The sequence below is a fragment of the Aspergillus terreus genome, genomic scaffold (genome assembly GCF_000149615.1).
Source record: "Aspergillus terreus NIH2624 scaffold_2 genomic scaffold, whole genome shotgun sequence".
NCBI lineage: Eukaryota > Fungi > Ascomycota > Eurotiomycetes > Eurotiales > Aspergillaceae > Aspergillus > Aspergillus terreus.
The window spans coordinates 231,587-249,872 of NT_165925.1; the positions used below are offsets into that span (position 1 = coordinate 231,587).

Below are 18,286 nucleotides of genomic sequence, written 5' to 3' on the forward strand. Positions count from 1 at the left end.
CCTCACCAGAATTTCATCTTGCAATAGTCGGCAGAAGTGAAGTCAAGTTGGCCAAAACAAAGGAGTCTTGAAAGTGCGGTGTATTGACTATTTGTGCAGCTGCTCCATTACTAATATCATGTCTTTATGCACCCCATGCCATCATCATCATCACCATCACATCAACACCACCATGGCCACCGCTCATGCCCTTTCCCCAGGCCGCCACCAATTCTTCTCTCCCCTAAAAAACCTCACCTTCGAATACATCGTCCACGGCCCCTCTTCCCCCTCTCCTTCCCCCTCCTCCCTAATCACCATCCAATGTCCCGCCTGGGGCCTCGGATCGCAATACCTCCAGCACGGTCTGCGCCCATTATACACAACCCACAAACGCATCTGTCTCTTCTTCCACCCCCGCGGAACAGGCCACAGCACGCGGCCCGCACACCCGCACGAAATGACCAGCATGCCGCATCTCGCCTCCGACCTCGAAGATCTGCGTCTCCACCTAGGACTTGACAGCTTCCCAGCACTCCTGGGCCACTCGAACGGCGGCGCGATCGCCCTCGGCTACGCGGAGATGTACCCGTGCCGGGTGCAGCAGCTCGTCCTGCTGAATCACCAGCTGATCGGGTTCGAGGACCGCGCGGATCTGGAGGCCGTGGCGCGGCGCGACGAGCGGTACCGCGGGGCGCTGGAGACGGCGCGGCGGGAGTACGCGTCGCGCAATAGCGATGAGGAGTTTGCGCGGTCGGTGGATGCGCTGTGGCCGGTGTACTTTTATGATCCGGGGCGGTATGTGGGGGAGTTGCGTGCGGCGATTGGGCCTGTGGCGCGTTCGCGCCTGTCGCTGTGGTGCTATCGCGGGGTGTATGGGAGTGATGCGAGGCTTGAGCGGCCACAGCAGATGGTGGAGGGGTTGGGTGCGGTGCGCGCGAAGACGCTTATGATCTTTGGGGCGGATGATCTGATCTGTGGAGTGCGGATCGCTGAGCGCACGAGGCTGGGTATCTCCGACGCGCGAGTCCTCGTGTATGATCGCTGCGGTCATTTTCCGTGGATTGAGCAGAAGGACAGGACTATGCACGATATCGTTGCATTCGTGGAAGAGCCTACAACCAGTCATCCATGGTGACTATGTGCAATCCTATCATTGATCCAGCTAATCAGTCCAGAAAACTATGTCCACGCAAGGGTTATCGCGTTATCGCCAAGCACAAAACTCCATACACCCATCAAGGTCTGTTTCATAAAGACCCGCCGACTTCCAGAAACAAAAAGGTATCATTCAAGAATCACGAACACGCGCCTGGCGCTTCGCCGTGCCAATGTGCGTGTTGTGCACCTTGGTCGCGAACTTGAGACTGGTCAAGGTCTCAGAGAGATGAGCCTGCAGCGGGCTGACCATGACAAACATCAGGGTCTTGGAATTGCCGCCAAGCGAGAATTGGAGGAGGTAGGTTAGCTGGTGGGAATTAGTGAGCTGCATACAACAAAATCTAAAGTCCCTCGACATACCTTGCTGTTGCGATAAGGGATGTGGCCTCCCTCCTTGCCCTGTCCAAGAGCAGCGATGACATCGCCCAGGCAGCTCAAACTGCGGTTGATGCTCTGAGTTTCCTTCAGGCGCTCTCCCGTCGCTCCACTGTGGCTCAGACGCTCACTACCCGCCAGATCCACCAGGTTCAGGGTGCCCTCGCTCCGCTCCCCAGTGATACTGTTCTCACCGATGAGCTTGAGAATAAATACCGAGTGCGACCGGGAAGAACGCTCGTTGGCCTTGGTCGCCGCGACTGACCGGTTGGCCGCAGCGCGTTTGAGGAGAGACTCCACCATTTCCGGCGAGTCCAGGCGTACAGTAGTGACATCCGTGATGATCGTCTTGCCGCGCTGCATATCGTGGCGGATCTCATGCTTCTTCTTGTCCAGTTCTTCTGCCTTGCCGAGGAGGTCGTTCAGGTTCTCGTTGTACACTTCAACAAAGTTACCCTCCATAGTATATCTCCATCCCTTCTCTTCCAAGCCAGTGGCGGTCTCGTAGATCTGGTGCACTGCACGGGGAATCATGCCATCCAGGGAAGACATCGTGTACGTCTTACCGCTACCAGTTTGACCGTAGCAGAAAATGCACACATTGTATCCGTCCAAAGCGCTCTGGACCAACTGACTGATCTCGTCAAAGACCTCTGCATTCTGTGTCGACGGCCCAAAAACGCGGTCGAACGAGAAATTGCTGTTCTTCCTGCTGACGGTTCCCAGCGCGGTTCTCTCTTCGGGTCCGACGATGTTTATCTCCTTGCAATCTTCCGACTGGTCCGGGTATTGGATCTGGGCGATATCGGTCTCACTCTCGTTATTCAGTGATGGGCGGACACGACAGAAAACGCGGATATTCCCCTTCAACTCTTGCACCTGATTGTGTAGTTTTCGCCGGAGGGTTTCCTCCTTCCTCAGCTTGTCCTTGGTCGCGTCGGTCTCCGCCAGGGCATCCATCATTCGCTGGTTCAAACGCTCAAAGGCTTGGGACTGCTCCTCCCGGCCTGACTCCAAAAACTCGATTCTCGCCTTCAGCGCCCGGATGGAAGACTCCAAAGTCACGCTGTTGGTGCTTGCGGTATCGAGGTTCTGCCGAAGATCCTCCTTGGACTTGCGCTCCCGTTCCAGTTCTTGTCGCAGGGTGTCGATGGTGCTCTGCAGCGAAGCAATCTCTCGGTCCTTTCGTTCCAATTCGATATGCGCTTTCTGGGTATCGAGTGCGGTCTGCGAGGTAATTTGGTTAAGTTCCCGCAGCCGTGCGGCTTTTTCGTTGTCGAGCTCATCTTCATGGCGTCGCTTTAGTTCACGGATTTCGTCTTCCTGGCGCGCGAGGAGAGCATCCAGCTCTTTCTTCCCTTCCTGGCGAATAGTATCCATATCGATCCGTTGACGCTTGCTGAGATCCTCGATTGCGATTTCGTGGTCTCTGTGGGCATCCTTCAGAGCCATCTCCGAAGTCGCCAGTTGTGTTTTTATCGATTCGAGTTCGACACGCAAAGACACGTTGCTGTCGGTGAGTTCCTTCCGGGAGGTTTCGAGTTCATTGACTAAACATAATCATAAGCACTGGTAGTTTCAACTCCTCCAGAGTGCATCTCACCTCTCGATTTGTACAACTCGACGGTCTCTTTCAAGCCGTAGCTTTCCTGACCGGCTTGGCTGACTCGCGATATGAAGGTGTTGAACATTTCTTCCATGGACCTCTCGCGCGTCTCGCGGTCCCATTCGGCGCCTGTAGAATAGTTAAATAAGGTGGTCGAGGACTCCTTGGTGAGAAACTGTGGTAGAGGGGGCCTTCTGCGTGGGGAATGTTTGAGAGGTGAACGGGGTCTCTCCGTCAGGGGTTTGGCCGGAGTGGGTGTCGTCGAAACGTTCCAGCGTTCCGACGACGGGGGTTCGGGTTCCAGAGGGCCATGAGACAGGGGGTTCAATGAAAGATTCCCGAGAGCATTTGACAGGGATGCCTCACGGTGGGTACGCCGAGAGGTGCTTCTCAGAGGGTTGCTCCTTATTGAATCGGGACCATCATCCATGGCATCCACAGATGTACGTTCTGGGAACCACCCACTGACGCTCACCGGCACGGGAGAAGGGGGAGTAAAACTGGGAAATTGTGGCCTACCCTTTCTTTTGCCCAAGATACTTGAATCCTCCTCCATATGGGTGTCCAGGGACGTCGCGGGGCGGGGCACTGCGGTGCCATTGGCTCTACGGCTGCCAGCGAGGGAGGTGTGTGGGCGAGAAACGCTGGATGGGGGTCGGCCACCGGGACCGATGGTGGAGGAGAACGCTCCCTTTGTCGTGCGGGACGCTGTGGAAGCAGATCGGGTCATGGTCGAAGACGCGTAAGAATTAGTGCGACTGTGCACCTTGCTAGAGGTCGTTCCGGTCCGAGAAGTCGTAGCTGTTGCGGCCGATGGTCGAGTGGTGTCGGCCTGGGTGGTGCTCCTCGTGCGCGTGGATTCTGATATCGTCAGCGAGGGTCCTGGAGTGGCTAGAGATAGTTATAGTCATACGGCCCAACCCTGGTTGTTTGTTCGCGATGAATCCTGGCGGCGCGATCCCCGAACGGGCGTTTGTGTTGGAAGAGTTCATCTCGCGCAGGCCGGCTGTCGGGATACGCGACCGAGTGGGCGATCTCTGTATCATCTGCTGAGGTCAGTGGAGGGCAACTCAATGCTGAATGGCGCCACCATTACCGTATTCTCCGAATCCATGACGAAGTCAAAGGGATCGTATCCACCGCATCCAAAGAGAAAGGGAGCTGAGCTTCACAGGGGTGGATCACGAGGATCACGAGGACCACGGAGGGTGAAAACTGTCGCAGTCAATGGGAGCTGGGTGGACAATAGAGTGGTGTAACGCTCAAGGGAACGAGATGGATGACGGCATGGAGAAGGGACTGGCTGATATGCGGGTCGATATGAAGACGACGATGGAGTTGCAGATGGACAAATACAAAGCTGCGCCGGTTTCTGGAGTGACGACAGCAAGTAAACAAACCCCGCTGACTCAGCCGTGGGGGAGCCGCTAACCTGATGGAGACGCTGACCGGACCGTACCGTAACTTACCACCCCGCCACCTCCAGTGCGGTGTAACTTTCGTATCTCCTTTTCCACCCTCCGCCTTCGTTTCCCTTCACGATCAACTCGTCGCTTTCTTTCGACTCCAGACTCGCTCCTCTCCTCCTTACTCTCCTCTTCTCCTCCCTCACCCCCTTCTTGTGCTCTTCCGATCTTCTCGTCATGTCCGGTCGTTTCGTCCGTTCTTCCAAATACCGTGAGACCTCTCCCTCGAGCTCCTAGTCCGCAGCCTTCAATCTGACAGGTATCAATTGCATCTAATCAGGTCACGTCTTCGGACGCTCGACGAGAAAGGTACCCTCGAGAGCGCTCTGCTTCTCGTGATAGTTGATTCTGACCATTTCTCCAGGATCAATGCTATGACAACCTCCATATCTCGAACAATGCCTGGGATACCAACCTGGTCAAGGTCCGCGCCCTCCCCCTGAAACACCCCCTGCCCTCCAGTCCGCCCAATCGACAAACAATGCGCCTAACACGGCTCCATCCTGACTTAGGTCAACCCGAAATACCTGTCTGTGAACTGGGAAGCTGGCGGTGGCGGCGCCTTTGCTGTCTTGCCCCTCAACGAGCGCGGAAAGCTCCCCGAGAGAATTCCCCTCTTTCGCGGCCACACCGCTGCGGTCCTCGACACCGACTGGTTAGTTGCCCGGAAGGACATCACTTGAGTCGTATAAGCAGCAACCAACCTGGTTTAGGAATCCCTTTAACGATGATCTGATTGCTTCCGGCTCCGACGATGGCAAGGTACGATCCTCGAATTCGGTCACCGCTGTCTGTCACTCTGACCCTGCGAGTTTAGGTGTTCCTCTGGCGGGTTCCGGAGGACTTCAGTGTTGTCCCCGACGTCCCTTCCGACGACATCCGCGATGTCTCCCCCGTTGGCAAGCTGAGCGGTCATCCCAAGTCAGCCTCCTCGTGTCCCCACTGCTCCCTTACAGCTCAATCTAACGGCGCCGCAGGAAGATCGGCCACGTGCTCTTCAACCCCGCTGCCGAGAACATCCTAGCCACCGCCTCGGGTGATTTTACTGTCAAGATCTGGGATATCGAAGCCGGCGCGCCCAAGTTGACCCTGAAGCTGGGGGATATCGTTCAATCGCAATCGTGGAGCGCGAACGGCTCCCTCCTCGTCACCACCTCTCGCGATAAAAAGCTCCGGATTTGGGATGTGCGTCAGGAACGTCCAGCGCATGAGACACAGGGCCATTCGGGAGCCAAGAACAGCCGCGCTGTCTGGCTGGGTGAGCGGGACCGCATCGCAACCACCGGTTTCTCCAAGATGAGTGACCGTCAGCTCGCTCTCTGGGATATCCGTGCCCCCCGCGAGCCCATCAACGGTTTCAAGGTGCTTGATTCGATCTCTGGTGTCTGCATGCCTTTCTGGGATGAGGGCACTCAATGCCTGTACCTGGCTGGCCGAGGGTAAGCCGCAACAGCGATATATCAATACAAGGCTCCAGCTAACCATACCTTAGTGACGGCAACATCCGCTATTTCGAACTCGAAAATGACAAGTTCGAGTACCTCGCCGAGTACAAGTCTGCCGACCCCCAGCGTGGCATTGGATTCATGCCCAAGCGCGGCGTGAACATCCATGAGAACGAGGTTGCCCGGGCCTACAAGACCGTCAACGACACCTACATTGAGCCGATTTCTTTCATCGTGCCCCGTCGCTCCGAGAACTTCCAGGATGATATCTACCCTCCGACGACTGGTCTGAAGGCGGCCATGGGTCCTACCGAGTGGCTTGAGGGCAAGGAAGCTATTCCTCCGAAGATCTCGATGGCAAGCCTCTTCGAAGGTGAGGGCTTAAAGGAGGTGACTGGCGTGCAGGACAAGCCGACCTCGACGATAAGCGCCCCCGAACCCAAGCCGGAACCCGAGCCGAAGGCAGCCGAGCCGACTCCGGCGAAGAAAGCCCCTGAGCCGACTCCCGAGCCCACCCCGATGGTCAAGCCTGCTCCCTCTATGAAGGAGCAGGGCGCCTCCATGGCTGCCATGGTGAACAAGTTCGCCGACAAGGAGGACGAGGAACCCGAGCCTACTGAGCAGGACTCGAGCTTCGACGAGGTCCCGAAGCCGGCTGAGCGGCCCACTCGGTCTGCCGAGACGGCCTCCCCGTCTGTGAAGACCAGCCCGTGGCATAAGAAGGAAGAGCCGAAGTCGCAGGCCACTACTCCGGTAAGAAGCATCCTCTTTTGGAGATTTATATTAAGCAATGACCTAACCTGTACTCCAGACTACTGCCGAGCGCTCCCCTGCCCCTAGCACTCCTGCCGTCAGCACGCCCCCGGCCAGCTCCACCACCGCCACCGCCAATACTGTCGCCGACGCTGTCGGACGCGAGCTGGGCGCCATCAAAGACCTGCTCAACCAGCAGACGAAGACAATCGCTGAGCAGGCGCAGCAAATGCAGAACCTGACCGCGGAGATTGAATCCCTCAAGGCCAAGCTGGGCTAGCCGACTTTGTCTGTAATTAAGCCATGTGTGTATTGTATTGGATGGATGTGATTATTTTATCATCCAGTCGTAAAAACATCCTCGTTGCTGTTGTTGTATAGCCTGTGTCGTTTCGTCGTGTTTTATATTCTTTTCTGTCATATGCCTGGCAGCATGATTGCAATGTCAATGGAAATACCAGCTGCGTGCTATGAGTTGTTCTTAGCGGGGTTCATAGAGGATTCTGTTGAGTCGGATATATATCTTCACGCGTGCACCCACGCCTAAAGCCTGCTAGAATGGCGAGCACCTTCAACACCATGGAAATATACCGATAAGCCAGTCTACCAGGTAAATAAATAATCGACATATCTTGCATTATACGAGAGCATCATATCTACAATGCACATATGCCCACATTTTCTTCCATGCATGCAATAACCAGGACAATGCCAAATCCCATCCATCTATATGCGCTTTTCAAATGGAAACAACCAGATAGACAAGATCGGTAGATAAAGATATGTACTCGTACTGCATTCACGCCCAGCGACTCGCCTCGCGCTCGCTCTCGACACGCGCCGCGCGAGCCGCGTCATTCTCCTCATCTTCATATTTGTAGCTAACGCGCCGCCCGCCGGCAAGACTGCGCTCCGGGCGATTATCCTGGCGGCGACTGGACTTGCTGCTGCCGCCGTCGCGGTCGGCCTGCATCGCCTCGCGTCGCTGCTGTTCTTTGAGCATGCGTTCGCGGTTGCGGGCTTCGCGCTCCAGCGTATGCGGGTCTTTTTCGGGCTCCGCGGTGCGCGGCGGTTTCTCCTTGGGCGGACGGTCGCGGTCGCCGCTGCTACGGACGTCATCGTCGCGGGTGCGTTTGACGCGGCGTGAATGGTGGCGCGAGGAGTACTCGCTGTCGGCAGGGGACTCGGAGCGATCGCGGCGAGAGCGTTTCCTGTCGCGGTCGCGGTCGCGGTCTCGCTCACGGTCTCGGTATCGATCCCGGTCTCTGTCGCGGTCTCGTTCGCGGTCTCGATCTCGCTCGCGATGTCTGTCACGATCGCGGTCCCGACGCCGAGCGTCACGGTCTCGTTCACGCTCTTCTTCCCGTCGGGTTGGCCGGTCCTTGGACGAGCGATAGCTGCGGCTGGAGCTTTCGGTGGGCTCGGGGGTCTTGCCGCGGGGAGATGTTCCGTTTTCTTCTGGGATCAGGGCGAGTCGATCGCCGTCCCGGGAATCGGCGTCGCGGCTGGTGCTGCGGTAGCGGTGCGAGCGGTGAGACCGTCGGCCGCTGCGACGATCTCGTTCGCGTTCGCGGTCTCTGTCTCTGCGACGCGACGAGCGATGCGAGTCCACGGATGGGGAGCGTGTGCGACGGGGGTCGCCTGTCTCGTGTCTGTCGTCATACTGATCGTCGCGATGGCGGGGGCGCCGGGGACGGTCAGACCGGCGGTCGGATTCTTCATGGTTGTTATTGGTGTTGTCGGCGCGGCTGACTGACCGCTGGCGATAGTGACGGGCGGGAGATCGCGACCTGCTCCGGGCTTGGGACGCAGATCGACCGCGGGACTTGGATCTGGATTGTGAACGAGGCGGTTGATCCTCCGTCGCTGGAGCTGGAGTCACACTAGAGAACAGTGCATGTTAGACTACAGAACGAGCCCGGCTTTGATACCAGGATCAAGATTGACTCACCTTTGGGGCGGTTCCGAGGTTCTCATGGATGGCACTGACGACCGTGCGGATCCGGGACCCTGGAAGTGGCGCTGTCGCAAGATACTGGTGTTTGGGAGGCCTTCTCGCATTGCGCGCGGCGCAGCGGGGGCGCCTTCAACTCCAGGTCCTCGAGGCATCTGCATGTTAGCACCGTGCATGTTACCGCCATGCCCGAGTGGGCCGCCGAAGCCTCCCCGACCGCCGTAGGGTCCGCGCATGTAGCCGCCGCGTCCGAAGCCCGGGCCCATGTGGCCCATCATGCCCATGGGTCCGCCAGGCATCATCTGGGCGTTGGCCTGGTCCAAACTGTCAATCGTTGGAATGCCGCGCAGCTGCGACTCGTCTGGTTCTTGCTGCGTACCCGCCGGGGCGGACTCTGCCGGTTCGCCTGAAGGATCACCGTTGGCATCCTGTGCAGGCTGATCCTGACCAGGTGGCGGCTCGCTGGTCTCAGTGGGGCCCTCTTGATGGGCGTCCTGGTCTTCCGGCGCTTGAGACGCCATGTCCGAAGGGACGGCGGGCGAGTTAGGAGATTGAAACGCTGCCTGATTAGCATTAGGGTAGTTGGCTGCTGCGAACGCGTGGCCGCGACCAGCGCCGCCAAGGCCAAAGCCACGACCACGGCCCCGGAAGTTGCCGCGACCAAACCCGGGGCCATAATAGCCATTCTGGAAGTCTTGCTGCTGTTGTTGCGGAACGCCGTTGGGATTATAGCCGCCAAATCCAGAGGAGGAGGGCCCATACTGCGGGCCCATACCATTTGCGAAAGCATTTGGATTGAATTTATCTTGGCCTCCATTCCACATATTGTTCTGTGAGCCGTCCCATCCGCCATACATGCCTTGACCAGCGTTGTAATTCATCCCCATACTCATGCCATTGTTCATGCCATTCATGTTCATCCCGTAGCCCCCAAACATTCCCGGATTCGCGGTCATCGGGCCCATCATGCCGGACATTGCTAGATGAAGTCAGTATTGGATCAGGGCGATGCGAAAGGAGAAAGACGACGTACCCATAGGATTCGGGAAGTTGAACATGCCGTTGCCCATAAATTGGGACATGGGGTTAAAGTCCCCATTGCCGTTCCATCCCATGTTGGGGAACATGCCTGGCGTCATGCCCATGCCATTGGGAGGCATGGCGCCCATCGCGGGGGTTTGGGACTCGTCTTGTTCGGTTGACTGGGCCACGCCCGTTTCATCATTCTCGTTGGGTTGCTCGGCGGGTTGCTCTGCGCCGTCGATGCCTTCGACGGTCTCGGCGGGAACGGATTCATCGTGTTCGATCTGAGAAAGATCAGTCAGTACACCCACGCAGGCGTATAAGTTCGTAAGGAATCGAACCTCAGGTTGTGCCTCCGAGGGGAGTTGCTGTTCGGGTTCAGGTGCATGTTCGGCGGTGGTTTCGGGGAGATTGGTTTCCACTGGAGGCTCCTGAGAGACGTCTGCTGCCGGGGTCGCTCCGACAGTCTCTTCCGTTGTCTTGACTTCGGGGGTCTCGGATACCGGGGGAATTTCTTGAGATGGGGTCGCCTCGTCGACGGGGTGGACACCATTGACAATGGGAGTGGTCGACTGTCGTTCTTTTTCGCGCTTTTTCTCTTCGGTGCGGAGGAAAGCTTTGAGGGTGGTGCGCAGAGCTTTATTCGGCTTGCAAAGATCGGAGGAGATCGGGGTATGCGCGCAGACGGGGCAAGTCTCGGGAAGCGATGCTTGACCTGAGCGAAAGTTAGGCGGTGAAATTAAAAGCCGGAAGTGAGCGACCACGTACAGGACTCGCAAATGGCCTGTTCGCAGCAGGGAAGGCGGAAGGCGTTCAAGGCGAGTTTGTTGCAGATTGCGCATCGCAGCTTGAAGGGAATTTCATCTTGCGAGAGGGAACTGATACGGGTCAGTCAGTCGGTCGTTGGGGAGGAAGGCGACGTGGAAAAGAGTATCAACGTACCTCGCGATGTCCATCAAGCCCGAAGGCTGATCAGCCGTCGCCATGGGGAGGAAGAAGGAGGAAAGAAAGGTGGAGGAGGGGAAGATGACAGTCAGACGGGTGCAGATGAGGGGAGAAGAGGCGCAGACGGCATGACTTTAGATCGGCATTAGTGACCGGCAGGGGCCATCGCTGGGGGCGACAAGGAGAGGACTGAGAGGTGAAGAAGAGGGAAAAGAGAGGAGAAGAAGGGATTGAATGAATGTATTGGATGATTGAACGAGGTTGACTTGGTTGGAGAGGACCGAATTTGGCTGTCGGAGTCGGAACGGAAGAACCCTGCCCCGCGGATTTTCTTTCTTGTCTTTTGGCTGTCCTGATTCGCTCAGTGAATGTATCCGGGCAGTGTGATTGGGACAGTAGTGATAGTATGAATTATCTTATTTGAGTTTATCTATGGTGAGTACATACGTACTAAGATCTCTATATAATCGCATTTATCGAAGGACAAGATAATGGTGGTAGCGCTAAGTATATGGAGTACAGGTATAGATCGGTCCCTCAGATTAGATCAAGTAATCGTCCACATCGATGCATCGTATATAAGTATAAGCGATACCTATGATAGACTCCTTGGTTAAGTAGTCTATCACGGTTTCAGCTCTGTGCATCTCGGGAGCTCAGCTATCTTCATCGGGACGATCAGGTGACTTCGTCAGAGTCATCATGATGATGAATAATCTCTGCTCGGGATCCAATCAGAGCGGGAGAGTCGACGGGTGCGGTGTGGCGAAGAGCTGAGAGGGTTAGGTAGTGATGATGATGATGAGATTCAGTACATAAGGAGTAGGGGGGGTTATAATAAGGAATGACGTGTATTGTGTAGGTAGTATAAGAGATGAAGAAACAAAAGAAAAAAATACAGAAGAATAAAAATAATAATAATACTGATAATCTGTAATCTCCGTAGAGATCAAACAAGGTAGAGTAGGTAGAGAACCAGAAAACAGAGAAAGAAAAAAGAAAGTATTTTTTAGTGCGAGTCCGACGAGGCCGCAGAGTTCAAAGGGATAAAAGGGCTGTGCTGCTGCCCGGAGTAAAAAAAGAACTTCCCTTCCGTCCACCCACCATCGGCTGACTAACCAACTCCCCGTCGCGTCTCATTATTTTTATTATTTCCATATTTTTATTCCGGTTATTCTCTCCGCGATATTGTTGTCTCTTCACTTCCACTTCTACTTCTTCTGCTCTATATATGGTCCATCCGCCTCATACTCTGGGAATGCCTTCCTCCCACCCCTCCCTTTAATGATTTAATCATTCCTCCTCACAAGGTACATCCACTCTCTATACTCCATACTCTCTATACTCTATACTCTTACTCGACGCGATACTCATCTCCCCCAAGCAATGACAGATCAAGACAACTATCGCCCGCAATCGCCCGATCTTTCCGCCCTCCACTCCCCCATCTCCCCCTCCGTCACCCAGTCCTACCAGTTCGCCAATCCCCTGGCTCACCGCGCCTCCTACGACGCCTCGCCCTTCTTCACCCCGCAATATCATCAACAGGCCTCCGCGCCCGCCCCGCTCCCCCGGGTGCCCCAACAATACGTTCCGCCTCCCTTCCCCAGCTTCAGCTTCGATTCCGACATGGCGCGCCGATCGTCGCGTCTCGCGCGCGCCGCCGAGGTGGCCCCCGTCGCTCCCGCACCACCCATGCCCGAGCCGCAATTCATGGAGCCCATACCCGCCCCAGCTCCAGCTCCAGCTCCAGCGCCCGTCGCGCTGCCCGAGGAGCCATCGCTGCCTCATCCCGTCGCCGCAGTCGAAGTCAAGACGAAATTCCCCGTGGCGCGCATCAAGCGCATCATGCAGGCCGATGAAGATGTGGGGAAAGTGGCCCAGGTTACCCCCATCGCAGTCTGTAAGCATCCCCCTCCTGGCATTCTATGCGCGACACGATACTAACATAAACTCTCCCCCCAGCCAAAGCATTGGAGCTCTTTATGATCTCCCTCGTCACCAAGGCCGCCAAGGAGGCCAAGGACCGCAACTCCAAACGCGTCACCGCATCGCATCTTAAACAGGCCGTGGCAAAAGACGATGTGCTCGACTTCTTGGCCGATATCATCGCTAAAGTGCCCGATCAACCCACCAGCCGCAAACATGAAGATGACGGCAGCGATCAGAACGATCAACCCAAACGGAAGCGTGGTGGGCGGCGACCCAAGGATGAAAGTGACTAACGCTGGGTCGGACATCCCGACTCGGGCGGTTTCTTTTCACCTTCGAATACTTTTCTCTTTTCTTGTTATGGCTTTAGACTGGATGGAGAGCGGGCGCATACTCTTCTGGCGTTGTGATGGTAGGCATGGTTCACGGCTTGGCATCTCGCGATGTGAATAGGCTTTTGGTAGCTTGATTGTATTTTTCTGGACTGGATGAATCGATTCTGGTATTTGGGAGACGTCTCCGACAACTACAGGGGGTTATTCTATGGTTATTAATATTCTATCGTAGAAGTATTGTCATCACGTGTAGATAACTGGAGGTACCTGCGCTAACCCCGATGGGGCCGGTTTCTGGGGACCACATGCGCGCTAGTCCTGATCAGGCTGGGTGTTGTCCTGAGGCTCCGACGGGGGTTTCTCCTCGATCTTCTCCGCCATGCGGTCTCTTTGAGCATCTCTATCATGCCGGCTTCAGAATGGACTTTGTACGTGTTGATCCATTTTTATTCTGTATTCATCACTAACCTCTCCAGTGGTCTCGGCTAATCGGCGGCTCGCGTTCCCTGTCCTCCAAGGGCTTTCGCTCAGCGTCCCCTACGGAGCGGCTGGCCACGTTCAAACGAACCTGCAATACTCTCCAGGTGGGATCTTCCTGCATGGTGATTTGAACCCAACTAAGTCGTCACAGCAAATATGGCGTTCGTCCACTGCCCCATCCGGCGAGCAGTCCGCCACCATCCACGCGCGCAATTGTATCGAGCGGCTGAACTCCGTGCTGAGCGATGAATCCCGCGGTCCTGCTCCGCACCCCTGTCTCGCATATGCCGCCTCCTCTCAGATTTTCGTCACGGTGACCAAGCTGGCCCTATCTTCCTACGATGACGCGACGCTCCGTTCGGCCACCATCTTCTTCAACACTCTGATTGACTCCGAGGTCGATGGTGTCGTGGACAACCGGTTGTTTGCGCGGGCTTTGGTGGATCTGGTTCGACGCGCCGACAAGCACTCCGAGGATGTAGAAGGCAGATTGGTGGAGCTTTTGTTCGGCGTCGCCAACAATATCCGTCTGCAGCCGACGATACTTCCCGCGTGGTTCGCTCCCCGCTCGGACGAGCAGGAACGCGACCAACAGAACACGGGGGCGGAATTTGCCGGTGCGACGAGAAAGGACGATTTCCCCCTATTTTACCTGCTGGTCGAATATGTGCATCACGCAGGCCGTGCGGGTGATTTTGCGCGAACCGGTCTGCTGTATCTCATCGAGACCGCGTCCCGATCCAAGGACCTGGAGAGGTGGCTGATTGAGAGTGATCTGGCGACTCTGATGGCCACGGGACTGGGTGCTCTTTACAGTCAACTCGGAAGGTAGGTCGACATGCACTCTTCAATGGACTATGCTCACCCTCGCAGTCTTTCTTTCGCAGACACGGAAGAAGAGAAAATCCCCCACATCATCGCTCTATCGGACCATGCCAAGCAGGAGACTGCGCTTCCGCCTTCTCTTGGGATCACAATGGACTCGTTCATGTCGTATCTCTTGTTCTGGCAGGATACAATCGACCACTGCAAATCGGCCGAAGTCAACGGGACTCTTCTAGACCATTTCCAGGTCTTGTTCTTGGAACAGCTCCTGTGAGTGATTGTGCCTGTTTCCTTCTACACTTAACTGACAGTATAGGTATCCGTCGTTACTTGAATCTTCGGATGTAGAAGGCGGGTCCACCGCCGCAGTTCTCACCTATCTCTGTCGTATCCTCAGCTCCATCGATCAGCGCGACCTCGTCCATCGCATTCTCCACTTCTTGCTCGCGTCGCCTTCGGCGGCCGAAACCAAAGCCCAGACAAATGTGGACATGTCTTTGAGTCGGCGGAAGTCGCTGGATGTCCTAGCAGCATTTTCAGAAGAGGCGGCTCGACCGTCTCCTTCGCTGTTCAATCTCCGGGATCTGACGCTGGTCGGTCTGGAGTCGGCGAACCGACAGACTGTGCTTGCGACCCTGCGACTCATGGCCGTTGTCCTCCAACGCCATCACACGTTCGCGCGATCACTGATTCGGACCATCCCTGGCCAGCCGGCCAAGCAGCGGACGGTGGGCGCATTGAACGCCGAGCTACAGGTGCTTGTCGGGATGGCGACGTCGATTGTAGACGACCCAACGTTAGAAGAGTCTTTCGAGAACTACCTTAAAGATGCGACGTGGGTGGTTGAGTCTCGACTGTACATCCCACCGGACGAGGATGATGAAGACTGCCCACTGCAGATCCGACAGGAGGCCCCTATTACCCAGGAACTCCTGCATTGTCTAGAGGATTTCTTCACCAACAGCGTGATCGTGAACTTGGCGTTGACAGAGGTCCTCATGAGTATAGCCTCGTCTCATCTGATTTCCCTTGACGGATGGCTACTGGTTGATCCGTCCAAGTACGACTACTCTGGCTTCGATTCCACCGAGGCCTCTACTATGCTGGAGCAGATCCAGCTGGCGCACCAGGAACCTTCGTGGTCTAAACGAGACACCCCGAGCCTGACAGCAGTCCTGCAGCAACTCGTCGAGCGCATCCAACAATGGCGTCGAGAAGTGCCCGACTTTGATATTCTTGTTGCAGCACGACGCGACCTCCTGCACCAGGAAGACAATCCCGCGCGATACAGTCGTGCCGGCTCGTCGTCCGGCACTCCCACCCGGGACTCATCCGAGCGTCCACCGAGAAAGACACCACGGGCAGCTGACATTGGATCGCCACGCGGCCGAAAATCCCGCCCACTGGACCTACAAGCCCTTACCTCATCCCCGCAACGACCTTCGGTCGGGTCCCCTCTCCGCGAGCCTTCGGCGCAGTCAACCAAGTCGCGCGACTCGTCCACCTCACGCGCCGCGGCGGCGGCCGAAGAGCTGCGCAAACGCCTTTCCAAGCCGTTCGTCGAGACGGCCGTACGCAAGTCCACCACCGAGGACGAAGCGAACGACGCGGCAGAGGCTCCAGCCGAGGAGGGTAGCAGCGCCGTGATGGACGAGGAACCGCGGTCGGCCACGTTGGGCCATGTCCTCACCAACGTGGTGATCCTGTACGAGTTTCTGCTGGAGATTGCAGCCATGGTGCAGGCACGGGGGACGATCTTTGGGGAGGCAGGGTATCCGGGGGTGGAGGGGAGTCTAAGCTAGCGATTTGATGATGTATGTATTAAGACGTAGGCCGGATCCTACATGAATGCTGTTTATAGATCTACTTCCAGTGACTTGGACGTAAAGGAAGCTCAATACACTCTTGCCATGGTGACAGCCTAGAACCAACACCAGGACATATAGTATGTCCCCAGGATACAGATAGATTCAATGCGGAAACAACTGCGGATACAACGGCAACTCCTCATCCTGCTCAACCTTCTCCACGAGACAAGCGGTGCCATACGCACAAACCTGCGCAAAACCACCCAGATCCCCCTGATCGAACCGCAGCGCAATGACCGCGTTGCCGCCGCGCTTGCGACACTCATCCACAAGCCGACTGACGGCGTCGTTGCGCGCGTTATACAACTAACCCACATTAGCCCAGCCCATGCGTCTACACGTAGACCTAGACCTAGACCCGAATCCAGAGGGGGGAGACAGACCATATTCGTAAACCACCGCAGCTCGCCCCCGGCAATACTCTTCAGCACCATCCCGAGGCCAGCGGCCCAGTTGCGCGAGCGCACGGTGATGCCGTAGACGGTGCCGAAGACTTTGGTGACGCGGTAGCCGGGGACGTCGAACATGGTTGTTGTGATGACGCCTTTGGTGTCGGTGAAGCCTGGGTCGGTTAGCATGGTTCTGGAGTGCGGTAGGTAGGGAGTGTGGTGTAGTATGTACGTACACTGGACGTCGGAGAGCTCCGGGGGGAGCTGGCTCGACGAGCCACTACGCGAGGCGGACTTTTCGTGCGACATGTTGATTTGGATACGGCGGTAGATGCTGGGAGTGTAGGTAGGTGTTGAAGGGGTGTGATGGGCTAAGGTGGAGGAGCTCGTATTCGGGTGTGTGGTGTGGCTTAGCGGAGTGGCCTTGAGCTTAGGTGTATCGTGTATGCTGGGTATAGAACATGGAGTTATTCTGTGGGACGTAGTAGATGTAGAGTGATCTGGTTATGGTGGTTGTTTTTGATCATAGTTCTGGGATCTATAGATTATACTGTGATATAGACGTGGTGTTTGATTCCCTTCAACATTACTCTACCTCGACACTCTGACCCGTCGACTAGTCTTTCACTACTCCCATTGCGTTATTCAAAGAGTCCGGATCCTACTTCCAAACAACATCCTAACGACAAGACCAAGGGCACCGCCGTGTCCCATCTGGCAGGACCTATGCCGAGTAATCGTGCTAGACCAGGATGAATGATAATTATAGATGTACACTCCTGTCCAAGAAGAGCCATGCTCAAAACCGTAGCAATCACCGAGAGCGCCTTGGCATGTCCGCTGTGAGATGAAGCCAGACATATATCACACCATATACACTCATCAAATCTTGAGGATATACGAGACACGGGTCCAAAAATAGGCCGACCTAATATGGTAGGAAGTCGCGTGGCTAAGGGAAATTAGCTCGTAAAGCCTTGTAGATCTTGTCCTGGCAGGGCTAGTCGCTCGTATTTGATCTATACAACCATCACGCCTTGCTTCTCGTCACCAAAGACATTGCATAGAGAGAGGCATGCCTCGATGACGTATAAAGTACCACCACTACGTATAAATACCACCACTACCCCATCCATCACATCGAAACAGTCACACAGCTCCAATAACCAACAAAATGCATCTCAAATCCCTCCTCCTCCCAGCCCTCCTGGCCTCCCTAACAGGAGCCTACCACATCGCAGTAACAGACCAAAACTCCAAGACCGTCCGCGTGTTCCCCCGCGACGCCGCCTCCTGGAACAAAGACGCGATCTACTGGTCCTGGACGGCAGACGGCGGCCCCTGGCCATGGACCGACCGCTCCTGGGCCGACATCTCCGAAGTCAAGATCCGCAAGACGGCCGACCGCGGCTGGGTCGCACTCGTCGCGACGTCCGCGGGCAAGGTCGGCATGATCGACATCACATCGAAGCGGTCGACCAACATCGACGACGTGGTGTGGCAGGCGTCGCCGGAGGGCAACCCGCACTCGATTGAGCGAATCCCGTACAAGGGCGCGTTTGTGGTGGCCAGCTCGGCGACGAACCGGCTGACGGTGTACGTGCCGGAGGACGCGAACGACGTGAACAACCTGAGCAAGATCAAGAAGTCGGACACGACGTACACGGTGGACTTTGCGCACGGCGTGCTGTGGGACCCGGCGGGCGCGGGCTCGCTGTGGGCGCTGGGGCGGAACGTGCTGGTGCGGTAT

The 18,286-nt window shown here is 56.3% G+C and overlaps 8 protein-coding genes across 8 annotated transcripts in view; 5 read left to right on the forward strand and 3 right to left on the reverse strand.

Moving 5' to 3' along the window:
* Window positions 1–172: 172 nt before the first annotated feature.
* Window positions 173–1,117, forward strand: ATEG_01060 (alpha/beta fold hydrolase; the record flags this gene model as incomplete). The annotated part of the gene is made up of 1 exon (XM_001208425.1): window positions 173–1,117. One exon carries the CDS (start codon window positions 173–175, stop codon window positions 1,115–1,117), a length of 945 nt encoding a protein of 314 aa, XP_001208425.1.
* A 153-nt stretch (window positions 1,118–1,270) lies between these two features.
* Window positions 1,271–3,851, reverse strand: ATEG_01061 (putative kinesin family protein (KlpA); the record flags this gene model as incomplete). Its single annotated transcript, XM_001208426.1, has 3 exons — window positions 1,271–1,447; window positions 1,501–3,065; window positions 3,119–3,851. The coding sequence occupies 3 exons, from the start codon at window positions 3,849–3,851 to the stop codon at window positions 1,271–1,273; spliced, it is 2,475 nt and encodes an 824-aa protein (XP_001208426.1).
* A 913-nt stretch (window positions 3,852–4,764) lies between these two features.
* Window positions 4,765–7,065, forward strand: ATEG_01062 (coronin; the record flags this gene model as incomplete). Its single annotated transcript, XM_001208427.1, has 9 exons — window positions 4,765–4,798; window positions 4,868–4,896; window positions 4,952–5,011; window positions 5,100–5,242; window positions 5,301–5,349; window positions 5,405–5,508; window positions 5,565–6,026; window positions 6,080–6,785; window positions 6,844–7,065. The coding sequence occupies 9 exons, from the start codon at window positions 4,765–4,767 to the stop codon at window positions 7,063–7,065; spliced, it is 1,809 nt and encodes a 602-aa protein (XP_001208427.1).
* Window positions 7,066–7,584: 519 nt separating this feature from the next.
* ATEG_01063 (uncharacterized protein) lies at window positions 7,585–10,748 on the reverse strand (the record flags this gene model as incomplete). The annotated part of the gene is made up of 6 exons (XM_001208428.1): window positions 7,585–8,668; window positions 8,737–9,718; window positions 9,773–10,046; window positions 10,104–10,477; window positions 10,531–10,640; window positions 10,705–10,748. 6 exons carry the CDS (start codon window positions 10,746–10,748, stop codon window positions 7,585–7,587), a joined length of 2,868 nt encoding a protein of 955 aa, XP_001208428.1.
* A 1,345-nt stretch (window positions 10,749–12,093) lies between these two features.
* On the forward strand, window positions 12,094–12,932 carry nctA (negative cofactor 2 transcription regulator complex subunit BUR6; the record flags this gene model as incomplete). Its single annotated transcript, XM_001208429.1, has 2 exons — window positions 12,094–12,610; window positions 12,673–12,932. The coding sequence occupies 2 exons, from the start codon at window positions 12,094–12,096 to the stop codon at window positions 12,930–12,932; spliced, it is 777 nt and encodes a 258-aa protein (XP_001208429.1).
* Window positions 12,933–13,573: 641 nt separating this feature from the next.
* On the forward strand, window positions 13,574–16,081 carry ATEG_01065 (uncharacterized protein; the record flags this gene model as incomplete). The annotated part of the gene is made up of 4 exons (XM_001208430.1): window positions 13,574–13,576; window positions 13,606–14,282; window positions 14,328–14,549; window positions 14,596–16,081. The coding sequence occupies 4 exons, from the start codon at window positions 13,574–13,576 to the stop codon at window positions 16,079–16,081; spliced, it is 2,388 nt and encodes a 795-aa protein (XP_001208430.1).
* Window positions 16,082–16,249: 168 nt separating this feature from the next.
* Window positions 16,250–16,845, reverse strand: ATEG_01066 (uncharacterized protein; the record flags this gene model as incomplete). The annotated part of the gene is made up of 3 exons (XM_001208431.1): window positions 16,250–16,336; window positions 16,459–16,709; window positions 16,773–16,845. The coding sequence occupies 3 exons, from the start codon at window positions 16,843–16,845 to the stop codon at window positions 16,250–16,252; spliced, it is 411 nt and encodes a 136-aa protein (XP_001208431.1).
* Window positions 16,846–17,710: 865 nt separating this feature from the next.
* Window positions 17,711–18,286, forward strand: part of ATEG_01067 (uncharacterized protein) — a gene marked incomplete at both ends in the record, with an annotated part of 939 nt that continues 363 nt past the window's right edge. The window contains 2 exons of the mRNA XM_001208432.1: window positions 17,711–18,031; window positions 18,146–18,277. Coding sequence (XP_001208432.1) covers window positions 17,711–18,031; window positions 18,146–18,277 — 453 coding nt within the window. The remainder of the gene's footprint in view (window positions 18,032–18,145; window positions 18,278–18,286) is intronic.